Below are 13,550 nucleotides of genomic sequence, written 5' to 3' on the forward strand. Positions count from 1 at the left end.
GACTGCAGCTTTAACACAAAAGAAGATATTTTGAAGAATGCTGTTAACCAGTTGCTGGTAGCCATTGACTTACAGTTTTTTTTCCTACTGTGGAAATCAATGGCTACCAGCAGCTGTTTGGCTATCAATATTCTTTGAAAAATCTGTGTTTATGTCAACTCATACAGGTTTAGAACAACTTGAAGGCAACTTTAAGTAAATGACAGAATTTCATTTCTGGGTGAACTATCCCTTTAACTTCAGATCCATTTCACCGTGGTTTCATTTAGACCCTGGCAACATTGAATTCAAAATTCTGTAAACACCAGTGAACATCTGCTGAAGGTCCTTCAGATAACGCTGACAAAAAGAATTCAAGTGAAAGAACTGCGGCAGAGATAAAGTCACAAATTTGCTGATATGGCATCAGGTATAACAGCGATGGCAGCATAAAAACAACAGCAATTACATTTTCGCTGTTTTCTGAAGCTGTCCCTAAGGACGCTGATGGCTAGAAAACACTTTGGACAAAATACACCAAATGTTCACAAATTCCAAAACACTCAGATATGAATCAATTACAGCAACATTGCACCATCCAGAGAAATATATGCTAAGAAAATATAGTCACCATGCAGTTGCTCAGCACTGTGTCATAGATGGCCAATAATTGCAATTCATCCTGTTTGTTATGTGTGTGGTATGACATGCTTAAACTTTCCAGGGTATTGGCATAAAATGGAGGTGGATTATGTAAATACCATGTAAATATTACAACCAAAGGGGCATGACAGGGGTGAAAGAGAAGCAAAGAAAACAAATAGCTTTCTGCCTGGAGGCCTCTTGTGCTCAAGTGTGTAATTGCTTTGATGAATTGCTGATAAGCTTTATCACTGCTAAAAAGAAATACAAAATTAGACAGATTTGTGCTCTCTTACAAAACCTGTTATATCACATTAACTTTCCGTGTTCTTTAATAACTGAAAATGCATAAATAAAACATATGAGAGGACATGACAGATGGAGGCGGATTTTTAATTCCCAAAACACAATGCACTTCGAGCTGAACTGGACTTAAAGACTGGTTGTAAAAGCACGGTTGTAGCTCCTCTAGTTAAGGTTACATTCGATTGTTGACTAGTTTCCAAACCATTTAGCATTGACCTGAACCAGTAATGATAATGGACCGTCACTATTCTAGTGGATGACTGTGTTTGGAATGAAAAGTTGTGTGCTATTTTTGAAGAAAAAAAAAAAAACAGCACTTGAAACAAAATGCATTATGCAAGAAACTAATCAGTTTACACAGCAATTATTTTTCCCTACATTGCAATGATAATTAAGGGACTTTTTTAATCACGTTCATATACCTTTTGAACGGTTCAATAAAAAAATCAGGTTTCTAAATAAGAGTAAACTCAAAAACGTCACCTAATTATGTGCATGCTTAATTTATCTTGGAAATAAAATGTTGACACTTTAACACTTATTACAGCTAATCAAATAAAGCAGATACATTGAAGAGGATACTAATACTGGCTCATTCGTCATGCACATTCTGGAATCTGTAGTATGTAAATGCATACAAAGAAATTTGCAAACTAGTATACTGCTGAAATAGTAAAAGTATTATTCCATTCACTTACATACAACAGAGGACTTGCATTGCACTGGATGAATAAACTAATGGCAAAAGGGCCGACTCAATATTTCTCCTGTCATCAGCTGTTGATTGCCATAATTTGATTTATAACGGTCAATAAAGCATCCAGTAGTCAAGGGCACAGTTGATGTAACACAACTAATGCTGATGTAAACTAATAAATACATTCCATCTGCTTTCAGATTCAAACTGGTCCAAATCAGTTACCGTCATGCAGGAGATATTCTCAACACTTACCCCACGACTATTGGTCAACAAGCTGGAGATCAATAGCCGTCGCTGTCGTATAGGCTAGACATTCTGCGAAACATCAAGTGATGCATCACAATTATGATTTTCCATGGCAACAGCAAGCCTTTACAGGTGTTACAGTCTTTCTGAGGATTTCTTTCCAGGCCGGATGAGTCAGCATCGAACAGAGGTGATTAACACTGGTCGTTACTGGCATTTGCGTTAAAAACAAGGGTAACTAGTGTTTGTCTGAGAGGGAGGGTTATTTCAGGTCTGGGAACAAAGTCTATGATTTTCAACAGAAATTCAAGCTAGAAGTTTCTGGAAAATGGCAACATAAGTTTTTCCATTACTTTAACTCAATGAAATGACATGTACAGCCAATTTTATTATAGGCCTACTTAAAAATTTGTGTGTAGTTCTGAAAATTACCGACCTTTTAAAAATGTCTTAGAAATCCCTCATTATGCTACATTATCACCAAATCTTGGATTCATTCTTTTGGTCAGCTTGTTTTCTTTCAATCAGCACAGGTTATTTATTTCCTTTTTCAACTGACTGATCATAGGCCTCATTGATCTGAGCTTATGCATGTCAGTTTTGGAGTAAAAAAGCATTATTTATGGATAATTTTGGCAATGTTCACTCAAAACCTGAGGTGCATAAGCTCAGATCAATGAGACCTACGACCAATCAGTTCCAAAAAGAAACACAAACCTATGCTTATTTCAAGAAACAAGTTGACATGAAGAATAAATCCAATATTTGGCAATATACAATCAAGAAATTTATAACCAATTTTTTGTTGACCGGGAACACCACAAGTGAAGGGTGGGGGAAAAATCCCCAAAAAGTAGAAAATTATCCAGGTTTTTTGGGGTAGTTATAACCTGTGTGAACAAAGTCTGTTCTCCAGTGTGATAATATTAATTAGCATTTTAAAGAGAGTTCACCCAAAAATGAAAATTCATTCATTAGTTATTAAACTTTATCTTGTTTCAAACCCCAAGACCTTTGTTCATCTTCGGAACACAAATTAAGAATTTTTTGATGAAATCTGCGAGCTCTCTGACCCTGAAGGGACATCAACAGAACTGAAATGTTCCCAGACCAAGAAACGTAGCAAGGACATCGGTAAAATAGCCTAAAACAAAAATAACGACTTTATTCAACAATGCTTCTCTTCCATGTCAGTCTCCAGCACACGTTCACGAGAGTACCACTATGATGTCACAAGGACTACTTTAACGATGTCTTTACAACGTTTCTGGGCCTTGAATGTGATAGTTGCACTGCTGTTTATGCAGGTTCAGAAAGCTCTCGGATTTCTTCAAAAATATCTTAATGTGTGTTCTGAAGATGAACGAAGGTCTTACGGGTTTGGAACGACATGAAGGTGAGGAATTAATGAAAGAATTTTCATTTTTGGGTGAACTATTGCTTTAAGTAAAAAGAAGATCCACGTGGTCAAACAACAGGAGGGCTAAGATTTGATGTAAAAAAAACAATGTGCAAATGACTCAATCATATTTACTTAAAAATCTCCGGTTTGCTGGTCAAGAGCCAGCGCTGCTCCTTAACCCTACCGCAGTTAAAGAGGATTAGCTGGATAATACTATTAACACAGATTATTTACACCGTCAATAGTACAAGATAAAGATCTACACTAACGTCCTGCAATAAATATTATGCACAGAGGTCCAGGCTGAATTACAATGCTGCTGGTCTACAATACAGCTCACAATATTGTCAACCCTTCACTGAAATGTAATCTCCATCCTGGCTCCTCTACTTGGAATACATAGCAACATTATATCAGAAAAGCATCCATCGATTTTGCTCTGTGCAACTATTTCATATCAATCTATCATCAGCTTTTACAACCCAGGCTCTCGCTTGCACCCACATAACGAAAAGGTAAACTCTACCACTCCTGTCGACCTAATCATCCAGAAATTTCTCCATCTCGCAACGGTAAAATGAACACAGTTACAGAAAATCTCACCAGTTCACTGACTCACCAAATCTAAGACTCAGTCATCTCATATGTGAAACCACTATTTATAACACAATAAATCAATCAACTGCACAATAAACTTTAAACATAAATGTTCTTTTCACATTTATAGTGTTTCAGCATTGAATCATGGTCATTTAACTGAGAAATACTAGTATAAGTATTATGTAGCTGCATTGGCGTGCTGCAAAACCTATAGAAACTCTATGATAAGACTGTTTGAGAGGATTCTGTAATATCCTGCAATTCTAGAAGTGCTGTGACTATATAACAGCGAGGGGCTCGATTTGCATTTAAATAACCTGTGACTAAAGCTCATCTAATTTGAACTCTTGCCCTGACCATTAATATGGGAGTCAAGAGGTCGGGTCTGTAGTAAAAATAGGGAGTCAGAGTCAGTGTATCCGACATAATGATGAGGTTTATAAAGCTAAAAGCCCACTTTATAGTAGATGAGCGACAAGTGCTGACAATTATGTTCGTCATGAAACAATCACATCTGAATTAAGATCTGCAGTGAAAATCACATCTGACTGGCGTGTCAATATTAATACTAATCTTTGATGCGCATACACGTACTCAAATTGAGCAGTCGTTCTGGAAGCTCTTGGTTATGCAAGATCTCAGCTCTTCAAATAATCCAACTAAACACTGTCTGTAATCCAAGACTATTTCACAGCAAATCAGACAACATAAAGACCTACATGAAACCTATTCCCAACAGCCAGTTTACAGCCATTAAACTACAGAATGCATTGCACGTTAAGATTTTTATTGCATATTTAGTGATCAGAAGTCTTCTAGGTGGTTCACGGCTATCAATAATTAGTAAAACTGTAGATAAATGATAGCCAGTCCTCTCATTACACTCAGTTATGATGCTTGTCATAGATACGTTGCCTTGTTTGCATGCACCATTAGCTTTTCTCTTCAAAACCATTAATATGGTATCCAATAGGTCAGATCTTGTAAAAAATTGGTTCAACTTGAGATCCAGACATAATGGATTGAAAAACTCCCTTTATCTATAATGAACGACTGGTGCATAAATAGTGGGTGAGAGGAAGCTCTCTAATGAAACAATCATATCTCCATTAAGATCCACTATGAAAATCACATCTGACTGTCATGCCAATATTAACGCAAAGAGCCACAAATCTTTGATATACAATTTAATTTACAATGATGCGTTTTGGAAGCTCGTGGTTATGCAAGATCTGGGCTCTTCATTAATAAACAATCCAACTAAAGGAAGTGTAAAAATCAGCTGTATTATTTATGCATTTCAAAGCAAATCAAACCTATTTTGTGAAACTGGTATCACAACTCAATTGAACATTATGCTACATTGAAACATTGTATTGCATATTTAGTGTTCACAAGTCATCTTGGTGGTCTATCAGTAGCTCCTAATTAGGATGATTAGAGATGTACACTCATTTATGTCGCCTAGTTTTCATGCACCATCTGCTTTCATCTTTGCACTGACAGACAATACAAATGTTTCATTGTGGCATCTTTTCATCTGGCCTCGCGCTTACCTTCAATAGAGATCACATGCTCGCGGATCTGGTTCTGGAGGGCCAGGTCATCGATGCGCTCGATCAGGTCGTATATTGCATAAATGTTCGGGTGGACGGACTCGAACCGATGGATCTCGGCTCTGATGGCTGCTGAGTTGGACAAAACAAACTGGGAGCCCGACGGGCCGGACTGCGCTGCAGGGCCCGATACGGTTCCCGAGCCAAACTGACCCGCCCCGGAGCTCCCGGACGATCCGGATCCGAACTGAGCCGGAGGAACTGGCACCGGTGCCGGTACCGTACCCGGGGTGGGCATGGCGGGCTGGGACTGCTGAGAGATCCCGGACACTGACACCGAGACCGGGACGCTCGACTGGTAATTCATCGTTGTGGATCTAGGAGCCGCTCACGGGAATAATAGAAACGCCGCGTTTGGAATGATTTGGAGAGCGCGCGAGGAACCGCACTGCACTCTAATCTGATGAAGGACGATCACACTATAAGTGACGCATCTAATGGGTTTCCAACAATCCGCGCGCCTTGCTCATAATACCAAAACTTCAATCAGCATCATTGTTCCCAGCGACGAGCTCGCTCTTTTGCGCGTGTCCTGTCCTTTTTTTGACAATGAATGTCTTTCAGATGGACACACCTTTGTTTTGGGGGCGATCTTCTGGACCGAATCTCTCTCTGTTTTGCTTCCCAGCCTGAAGCGAACACAATGAGGCCGGTTATCGCAATGCGCCCGAGTCCATTGACTGACTGAATGCGACGGTTCTACTCTAAAGTCATAAACACGTTTGAATCCTCTGTTGGTCCAAGAAGTCCCTCCCAGGCCCCCACCTCCATCCACTAGATTTGGAAAGTCCGAATCTTTTAAGGAATCGGTTCGCTTAGTAAACCTGTTCGAAGAGTCAAATGACTGATTCTTTTTAGTTAGCGCTCAGAAGCGTTTCCAGAACCCCGTTCGATGCATTTTACATTTAATGTGTATAATAAAATAGCTAATTATACACCTCAAGGCAGGCTACTGTCACATTAGAGATATTTCGCCCTCAAAAATGTCTATTGTATTTTTTCATGACCGTAACGTTAGCAATGTATGAAGCACAGCTCACACAGAAGTCGCTTTTAAACAAAGCAGATTTATTTTTCGCCCTCACGCGAAACTCCCGAAAGCGCGGATTCATTGAAATGAGAGTCTATATAAATGTGACATCTAGTTTGATTCTAATTATAGGCTACAGTAAATTTAAGCACATTATTTTTAGAAATAAAAACAAGCCTGTTTCCAAATCAGATTCCCACCGTTGTTTTGATTCTCACAGCTTTCATTTCAAATGTTATTAGAATAACAATAGTATTAGAATTATTGTTCCCTATTTAAGTTAGCTGTAATTATGAAATGTAGTGTGTTCCTATCTCCCAGTCCTCAGTGATTTACAAACGCTTCGCGAGTCATTTCAACCAAAGATTCGGCTCATAAGAACGATTCGGACATCCATAGCTACGTCACACATCACGTAACTCTGCTTGAAATGGGGGAGTGAAATTCTATTGGATGTTTATAGGTGGTGTTGGTATAAAGCGATTGATGCTTCAGTATTATGTAACCAGTTATTTTTCTTGACAGTTTAATGCTTATAATTGTTCAGTCCTTCACTGACACACACACTGCCGTTTCTGCTCGAGGGTTACAGCCTTAGCAATATCAAAAGACCATAATTTACAGTAGCTATAATACACATTACATCTCAGGCTTGACAGAGTTATTGTTGGGTTTACTTCATAAAATAAAGATGTGATTCTCTGTCCACTGTAAATGCATAGCATAGCATTTCTTCTGATAAGATACATCCTTGCTTTAAAGTACTGTGATGTTATTTATATCAGATAAATACCATGATTCTTCTTAATGATTACTATATTCATTTATCATGCTATTTTCATTTTATGTTAATGATACAGTATGGTTCTACCATGCTATGTGTTCAAATTACATGTCCAAAAAGCATGCATATTCATGTTTTTTTAAACAGAAAAAAATAATTTTTAAACTTTTGAAGCATTAAATAACCATTGAATGGTAAATAACCAAGATGTAGCAGTTTAAGCGCCTAATACTGTCAGTATTGATTATTTGTTCCTAGGCTTTGGGGAGATCACTTGTCACACTGTTTTGTTGAATGTTCCCATTGAGTCAGTTGTTAGGTATCATTTTGTAATGTGATTCGAATCGACACAATCTCTGCATCTCACTTCCACAGGGTTTGTGATGTAATCCGCTTCATGCTGACATTTTCTTCCTCTTTTTATACCACAAATGACTTGCTCTGTGACTTATACACATATCAAAAAACGATAACAATACATATTTAGCTCAAAACTGATACCTAAAAGTTAAAGTTAGGCAGAAAATCACAATAGCATTTTTTATTAACACATATGAATAACAATTCACACAGATAAGATTAAAGTTGTTGTTTTTTTTGACTGATGCAGCATTTTCTCACACTGTTTGTGGTATAAAGTTCCTCAAAATTCCTATTGCTAGAGTACATAGCAACATAACAGAGAACATACGATTCATATGTTTATACACATTAGTTTAATAAATACATGTCGTATAGTTCATTTTAATGAACATTAAATTTAGGACTCGAATTACATGAGATTTTTTCAGAATTTGATATTATTTCGACATCTGAGACAATTTTATTATTAAGTTTTCTGAATTTATCTTGCGGCATTAGATTATTTCCCATCTGAAACTAGTGAGAATAAAATTCATCGAACTTTATTAATTAAGATAATGGAGATTCAGTGCTGATGAATCTAAGAGGAGACCCACTTTTCCTAAGATAAAAACTGCTTATGGCTTTCAGCATTTTAACATCCACTAAAAAAATACTGATATTGTACTGATCATGCAAGAAGTTATGCAACACTTATGAGATTCAGGCAATAAAGCACTCAGCATTTTTCAGCCTTATTTGAACTCAGATCTCAGAGTCATTTTTTTTACATCATCTTTGAGCTTCATAAGCTCCAGAATGAAGATGTTGAAATGAAGCAATTCATCAAAAGACCTAAACTCCCTGCTGATTGTCATTAAAGGGTCACCCAGGAAATAAGTTATAGCCAGTAGCCCTTATTAATAGTTACTGGGTTAATCCAGAGGGAGAGATTATGGTAATTTTCAAACGATTCTGTATTCAAATGTACCGGTTATGAAATATATTTGGGATTCAGCTCTTTAGATGCAACTGAGGGAGGGGACATGAGATTTGTCGAGCTAGAATGGTGCAATCCAGTGGAGACACCTATCTAGAGATTGATTGGCAAGCTTCACTGAGAGCAAGCAGTTCAAAGTAGTGTGTCTCCATCTGTTGGTCACATGTGGAACTGTAAGACATGTTTTTTGTTTTGTTCGTTTTTTTTCACAGTAAGACAATTTTATCACCTAGTTGTCATAAGGAAACACTAGGCCTACCAAAGATATGCACATGACCCAGAACGTTATTGATGTTCTCTACTCCTTAGAGAGAAAATTATTGTTTGTTTATCTTGAAATAACTGACTCGCCATGTTCCAAGCATCTCGTCAAATTTTGATTTCTTTCGTTTTCAGGTACATTACAAAAAAATGTCCTCCATTTTTTGTTTTTAAGGAATGTATGTGTGTTTGGTATTATTTATCAGGCTTGTATTATTTGTCTATATAAAAACTTTAGTGAAAACAAATCTAGCATCTTAATGCAAAAGTATTGCTTCTGAAATCAGCTCAGCACTGTATGTCAGTTTATTACGGTGCGCTATATCTATTTTGCAATGAAATATCAACCTCCAAATAGCATGTATATCTTGATAACATAATATAGAGGTTCTGTGCAAATATTAAGTCTAAAAACTTTCATATTTGTACTGCACAAGAACCTTGATGGAATTGATGGCTGACTTTTTTCATGCATTATTTATACTTCGAAGATCTATGTGTAACTTAGAAATCTCTAACTGTGTAAATGTCTATCTATCTATCTATCTATCTATCTATCTATCTATCTATCTATCTATCTATCTATCTATCTATCTATCTATCTATCTATCTATCTATCTATCTATCTATCTATCTGTCTGTCTATCTGTCTGTCTGTCTGTCTGTCTGTCTGTCTGTCTGTCTGTCGGTTTATCTACCTCTCCATCCATCTATCTGCCTTTCTGTCTGTCTCGCCATCTATCCATCTATTTGTCCATCCATCCATCCATCCATCCATCCATCCATCCATCCATCCAACCACCCATCTTTCTGTCTTTCTGTCCATCTCACCATCTATCCTTCTGTCTGTCCGTCTGTCTGTCCGTCTGTCTGTCTAGCTAGCTAGCTGTCTCTCTCTGTCTGTCTGTACATCAGTTTGTCTGTCTGTTGGTTTATCTACCTCTCCATCCATCTATCTGCCTTTCTGTCTATCTCGCCATCTATCCATCTATTTGTCTATTTGTCCATCCATCCATCCACCCATCTTTCTGTCCATCTCACCATCTATCTATCTGTCTGTCTGTCTGTCTGTCTGTCTGTCTGTCTGTCTGTCTGTCTGTCCGTCCGTCCATCCATTCATCCCATCCATTCATCCATCCATCCATCTATTTGTTTGTCTGTCTATTTAGCTACCTGTCCATCCATCCATCCATCCGTCCATCCATCCATCCGTCCATCCATCCATCCATCCATCCATCCATCCATCCATCTATCCATCCATCCATCCGTCCGTCCGTCCGTCCGTCCGTCCATCCATCCATCCAGCTGTCCATCTGTGTGTCTGTCTGTCTGTCTATTTATCTACCTGTCCATTCATTCATTCATCCATCTATCCATCCATCCATCCATCCGTCCGTCTATCCGTCTGTTTGTCTGTTTATTAATCTACCTGTCTATCCATCCATCCGTCCATCCAACCATCCAACCATCGTCTATCCATCTGTTTGTCTCTGTTTATTAATCTACCTGTCCATCCATCCATCCGTCCGTCTATTTGTCTGTTTGTCTCTGTTTATTTACCTACCTGTCTGTCCATCCATCCATCTGTCCATCATCCATCCATCCATCCATCCGTCCGTCCATCCGTCTGTTTGTCTGTCTATTAATCTACCTGTCCATCCATCCATTCATCCATCCATCCATCCATCCATCCATCCGTCCATCCATCCATCCATCCATCCATCCATCCATCCATCCATCCATCCATCTATCCATCTGCTTGTCTGTCTAATAATCTACCTGTCCATCCATCCATCCATCCAACCATCCAACCATCGTCTATCCATCTGTTTGTCTCTGTTTATTAATCTAACTGTCCATCCATCCATCCGTCCGTCTATTTGTCTGTTTGTCTCTGTTTATTTACCTACCTGTCTGTCCATCATCCATCCATCCATGCATCCATCCATCCGTCCATCCATCTATCCGTCTGTTTGTCTCTGTCTATTTATCTAACTGTCCATCCATCCATTCATCCATCTGTCCGTCCATCCGTCTGTTTGTCTGTTTATTAATCTACCTGTCTATCCATCCATCCGTCCATCCATCCAACCATCCAACCATCGTCTATCCATCTGTTTGTCTCTGTTTATTAATCTAACTGTCCATCCATCCATCCGTCCGTCTATTTGTCTGTTTGTCTCTGTTTATTTACCTACCTGTCTGTCCATCATCCATCCATCCATCCATCCATCCATCCATCCGTCCATCCGTCTATCCGTCTGTTTGTCTGTCTATTAATCTACCTGTCCATCCATCCATTCATCCATCCATCCATCCATCCATCCGTCCATCCATCCATCCATCCATCCATCCATCCGTCTATCCATCTGTTTGTCTGTCTAATAATCTACCTGTCCATCCATTCATCCATCCATCCATCCGTCCATCCGTCTGTTTGTCTGTCTATTAATCTACCTGTCCATCCATCCATCCATCCATCCATCCGTCCATCCATCTATCCGTCTGTTTGTCTGTCTATTAATCTACCTGTCCATCCATCCATTCATTCATCCATCCATCCATCCATCCGTCCATCCATCTATCCGTCTGTTTGTCTCTGTCTATTTATCTAACTGTCCATCCATCCATCCATCCATCCATCCATCCATCCATCCGTCCATCCATCTATCCGTCTGTTTGTCTCTGTCTATTTATCTAACTGTCCATCCATCCATTCATCCATCCGTCCGTCCATCCGTCTATCCGTCTGTTTGTCTGTCTATTAATCTACCTGTCCATCCATCCATCCATCCATCCGTCTGTTTGTCTGTCTATTTATCTAACTGTCCATCCGTCCATCCATCCATCCATCCATCCATCCATCCATCCGTCCATCCATCTATCCGTCTGTTTGTCTCTGTCTATTTATCCATCCATCCATCCATCCATATATCTGTCTTTTTGTTTAATGGATAGTTCACCAAATAAATTAAAATGTTATATGTATTACTCACCCTCTTGTCAGTCCAAACAAGTATGTATTTAATACTTTTGTGGAATATACACTGAAAAATACATAGTTTTTGTGTCTGTTTGTACTATGGTTTGTACAATGATAGTCAGTTTCTGTGTTGTTTTGACATAATTATTATTTTCCCCTTTCTTTTTTCTTGTTATCATAAATGTACAGAAAAATTAATGCATATAGTTTTACATATTAATCATATTTTCATTTGTATCTATATACCATTCATTCATCAATTTGTATATTTGTTAATTGCTTGTTTTATATCCAACAGTATCTTGAGGATAGGAATTTCACTGTACAGTGTGTTTGTCTGTGCACCTGCCGATGAAGAGCTTGACTTGAAATGAAATAGTTGCATACTGTAAGAGTTTCAACCCCTCACACCTTCAAGGCATTTGTTACCAATATTTCAAATGCTTTGCATACCGTTACACTTGAAACTGCACTGATCTAAAAAGTCTCTAGAAAAGTAACCGTTGTTAACCACAAACAAGTTGTTACCTGTGTTACAGTGCTGTACAGATGGCATTTGTACTGACACTGTTGCTGATAACACATTCATTTGCATCACAAGAAAGGCGTTTGCACTATTGGAGTAGTAAGCATATCAGGAAACATGTTCCATGCAGCTAATATTTGACATTAATATAAATGTTCACATTCTTGGTGTGTAGAATACAAAGCAATGGTTCACGGGTCCTCGTCATTCTCAAAACGACTTCCGTCCTATTTTAACCAAGAAGCCCCCTAAAGCACAAGGCAGACAGATTTGCCATGAATATAATATAATATAATCCATGGGTTTCAGCTTTGAGTAAAAGACTTAATGCTTATTAAATATTTCTAAATTTAATAATATTCAGCCTCATGTCTTTCTGACAAGTTAAACAGTCAGTCTAAAATGAAATAAGTGATTTTTTAAAACTAAGTTATTCTATGTGTTTCTGTTGTAAAAATTAAGAAACATTTATTTACCCCATATGCTTTTCAAATTTCCTGTTTCTTTGTGTTTCTGTTGTAAAGATTTAAATATATTTAAAAATAGGTAAATTGGCAGCAAATTGGTAGATGGGTTTAGCATTTACAGGTTGATAGCATGTATTATTTAGGGAAAATAAATGGAAACATTCATTTTCTACAACAGTGGAATGTTAGCTACGCCAAGGCTATGGGTTTGAAATCTGACTGTGAAATATGATGAAGGAATCGAGAGAATTCAAAATAAATAAATACTCTTTTGTTTAACTATACTTAAGTAAACTATTTATTTATTATTATTGTTTGTTTGTTTATTTGGACAATGCACATTAATATTGGAATTATATATATAGGTATTATGTCAATGTTCAACCAATGTCAATAGTGTCCCAGGATAAGCTCATGTACACCTAAACCTAAGCCAAAGAATAACATTTTGTACAGCATAACTCCAGTCTATACTTGACAGCAGTGCAAACAAGAAACATCGAAGGGAAGGTAGTTAAAAGCATCTGCCAAATCCATAAATGAAAAAAAAATGATAATTTTGTTAGGCCTACTATTGGGGTAAGATGATGGGGCAGCTGATTTTTTTCAGAATGCACGTTATTAAAAAATATATATATATAAAAGTGTAAATTATGTAAAATACTA

The 13,550-nt window shown here is 37.8% G+C and overlaps 1 protein-coding gene across 1 annotated transcript in view; it reads right to left on the reverse strand.

Annotated features, from left to right (window-relative positions):
* Nucleotides 1-6,244, reverse strand: part of LOC306863316 (arf-GAP with GTPase, ANK repeat and PH domain-containing protein 3-like) — a gene marked incomplete at its 5' end in the record, with an annotated part of 172,460 nt that extends 166,216 nt beyond the window's left edge. The window contains one exon of the mRNA XM_079406570.1: nt 5,432-6,244. Within this exon, the coding sequence (XP_079262696.1) occupies nt 5,432-5,798 (367 nt within the window). The remainder of the gene's footprint in view (nt 1-5,431) is intronic.
* Between the last annotated feature and the right edge of the window lie 7,306 nt (nt 6,245-13,550).

The sequence above is a fragment of the Barbus barbus genome (assembly GCF_936440315.1).
Source record: "Barbus barbus genome assembly, chromosome: 44".
NCBI classification, from domain to species: domain Eukaryota; kingdom Metazoa; phylum Chordata; class Actinopteri; order Cypriniformes; family Cyprinidae; genus Barbus; species Barbus barbus.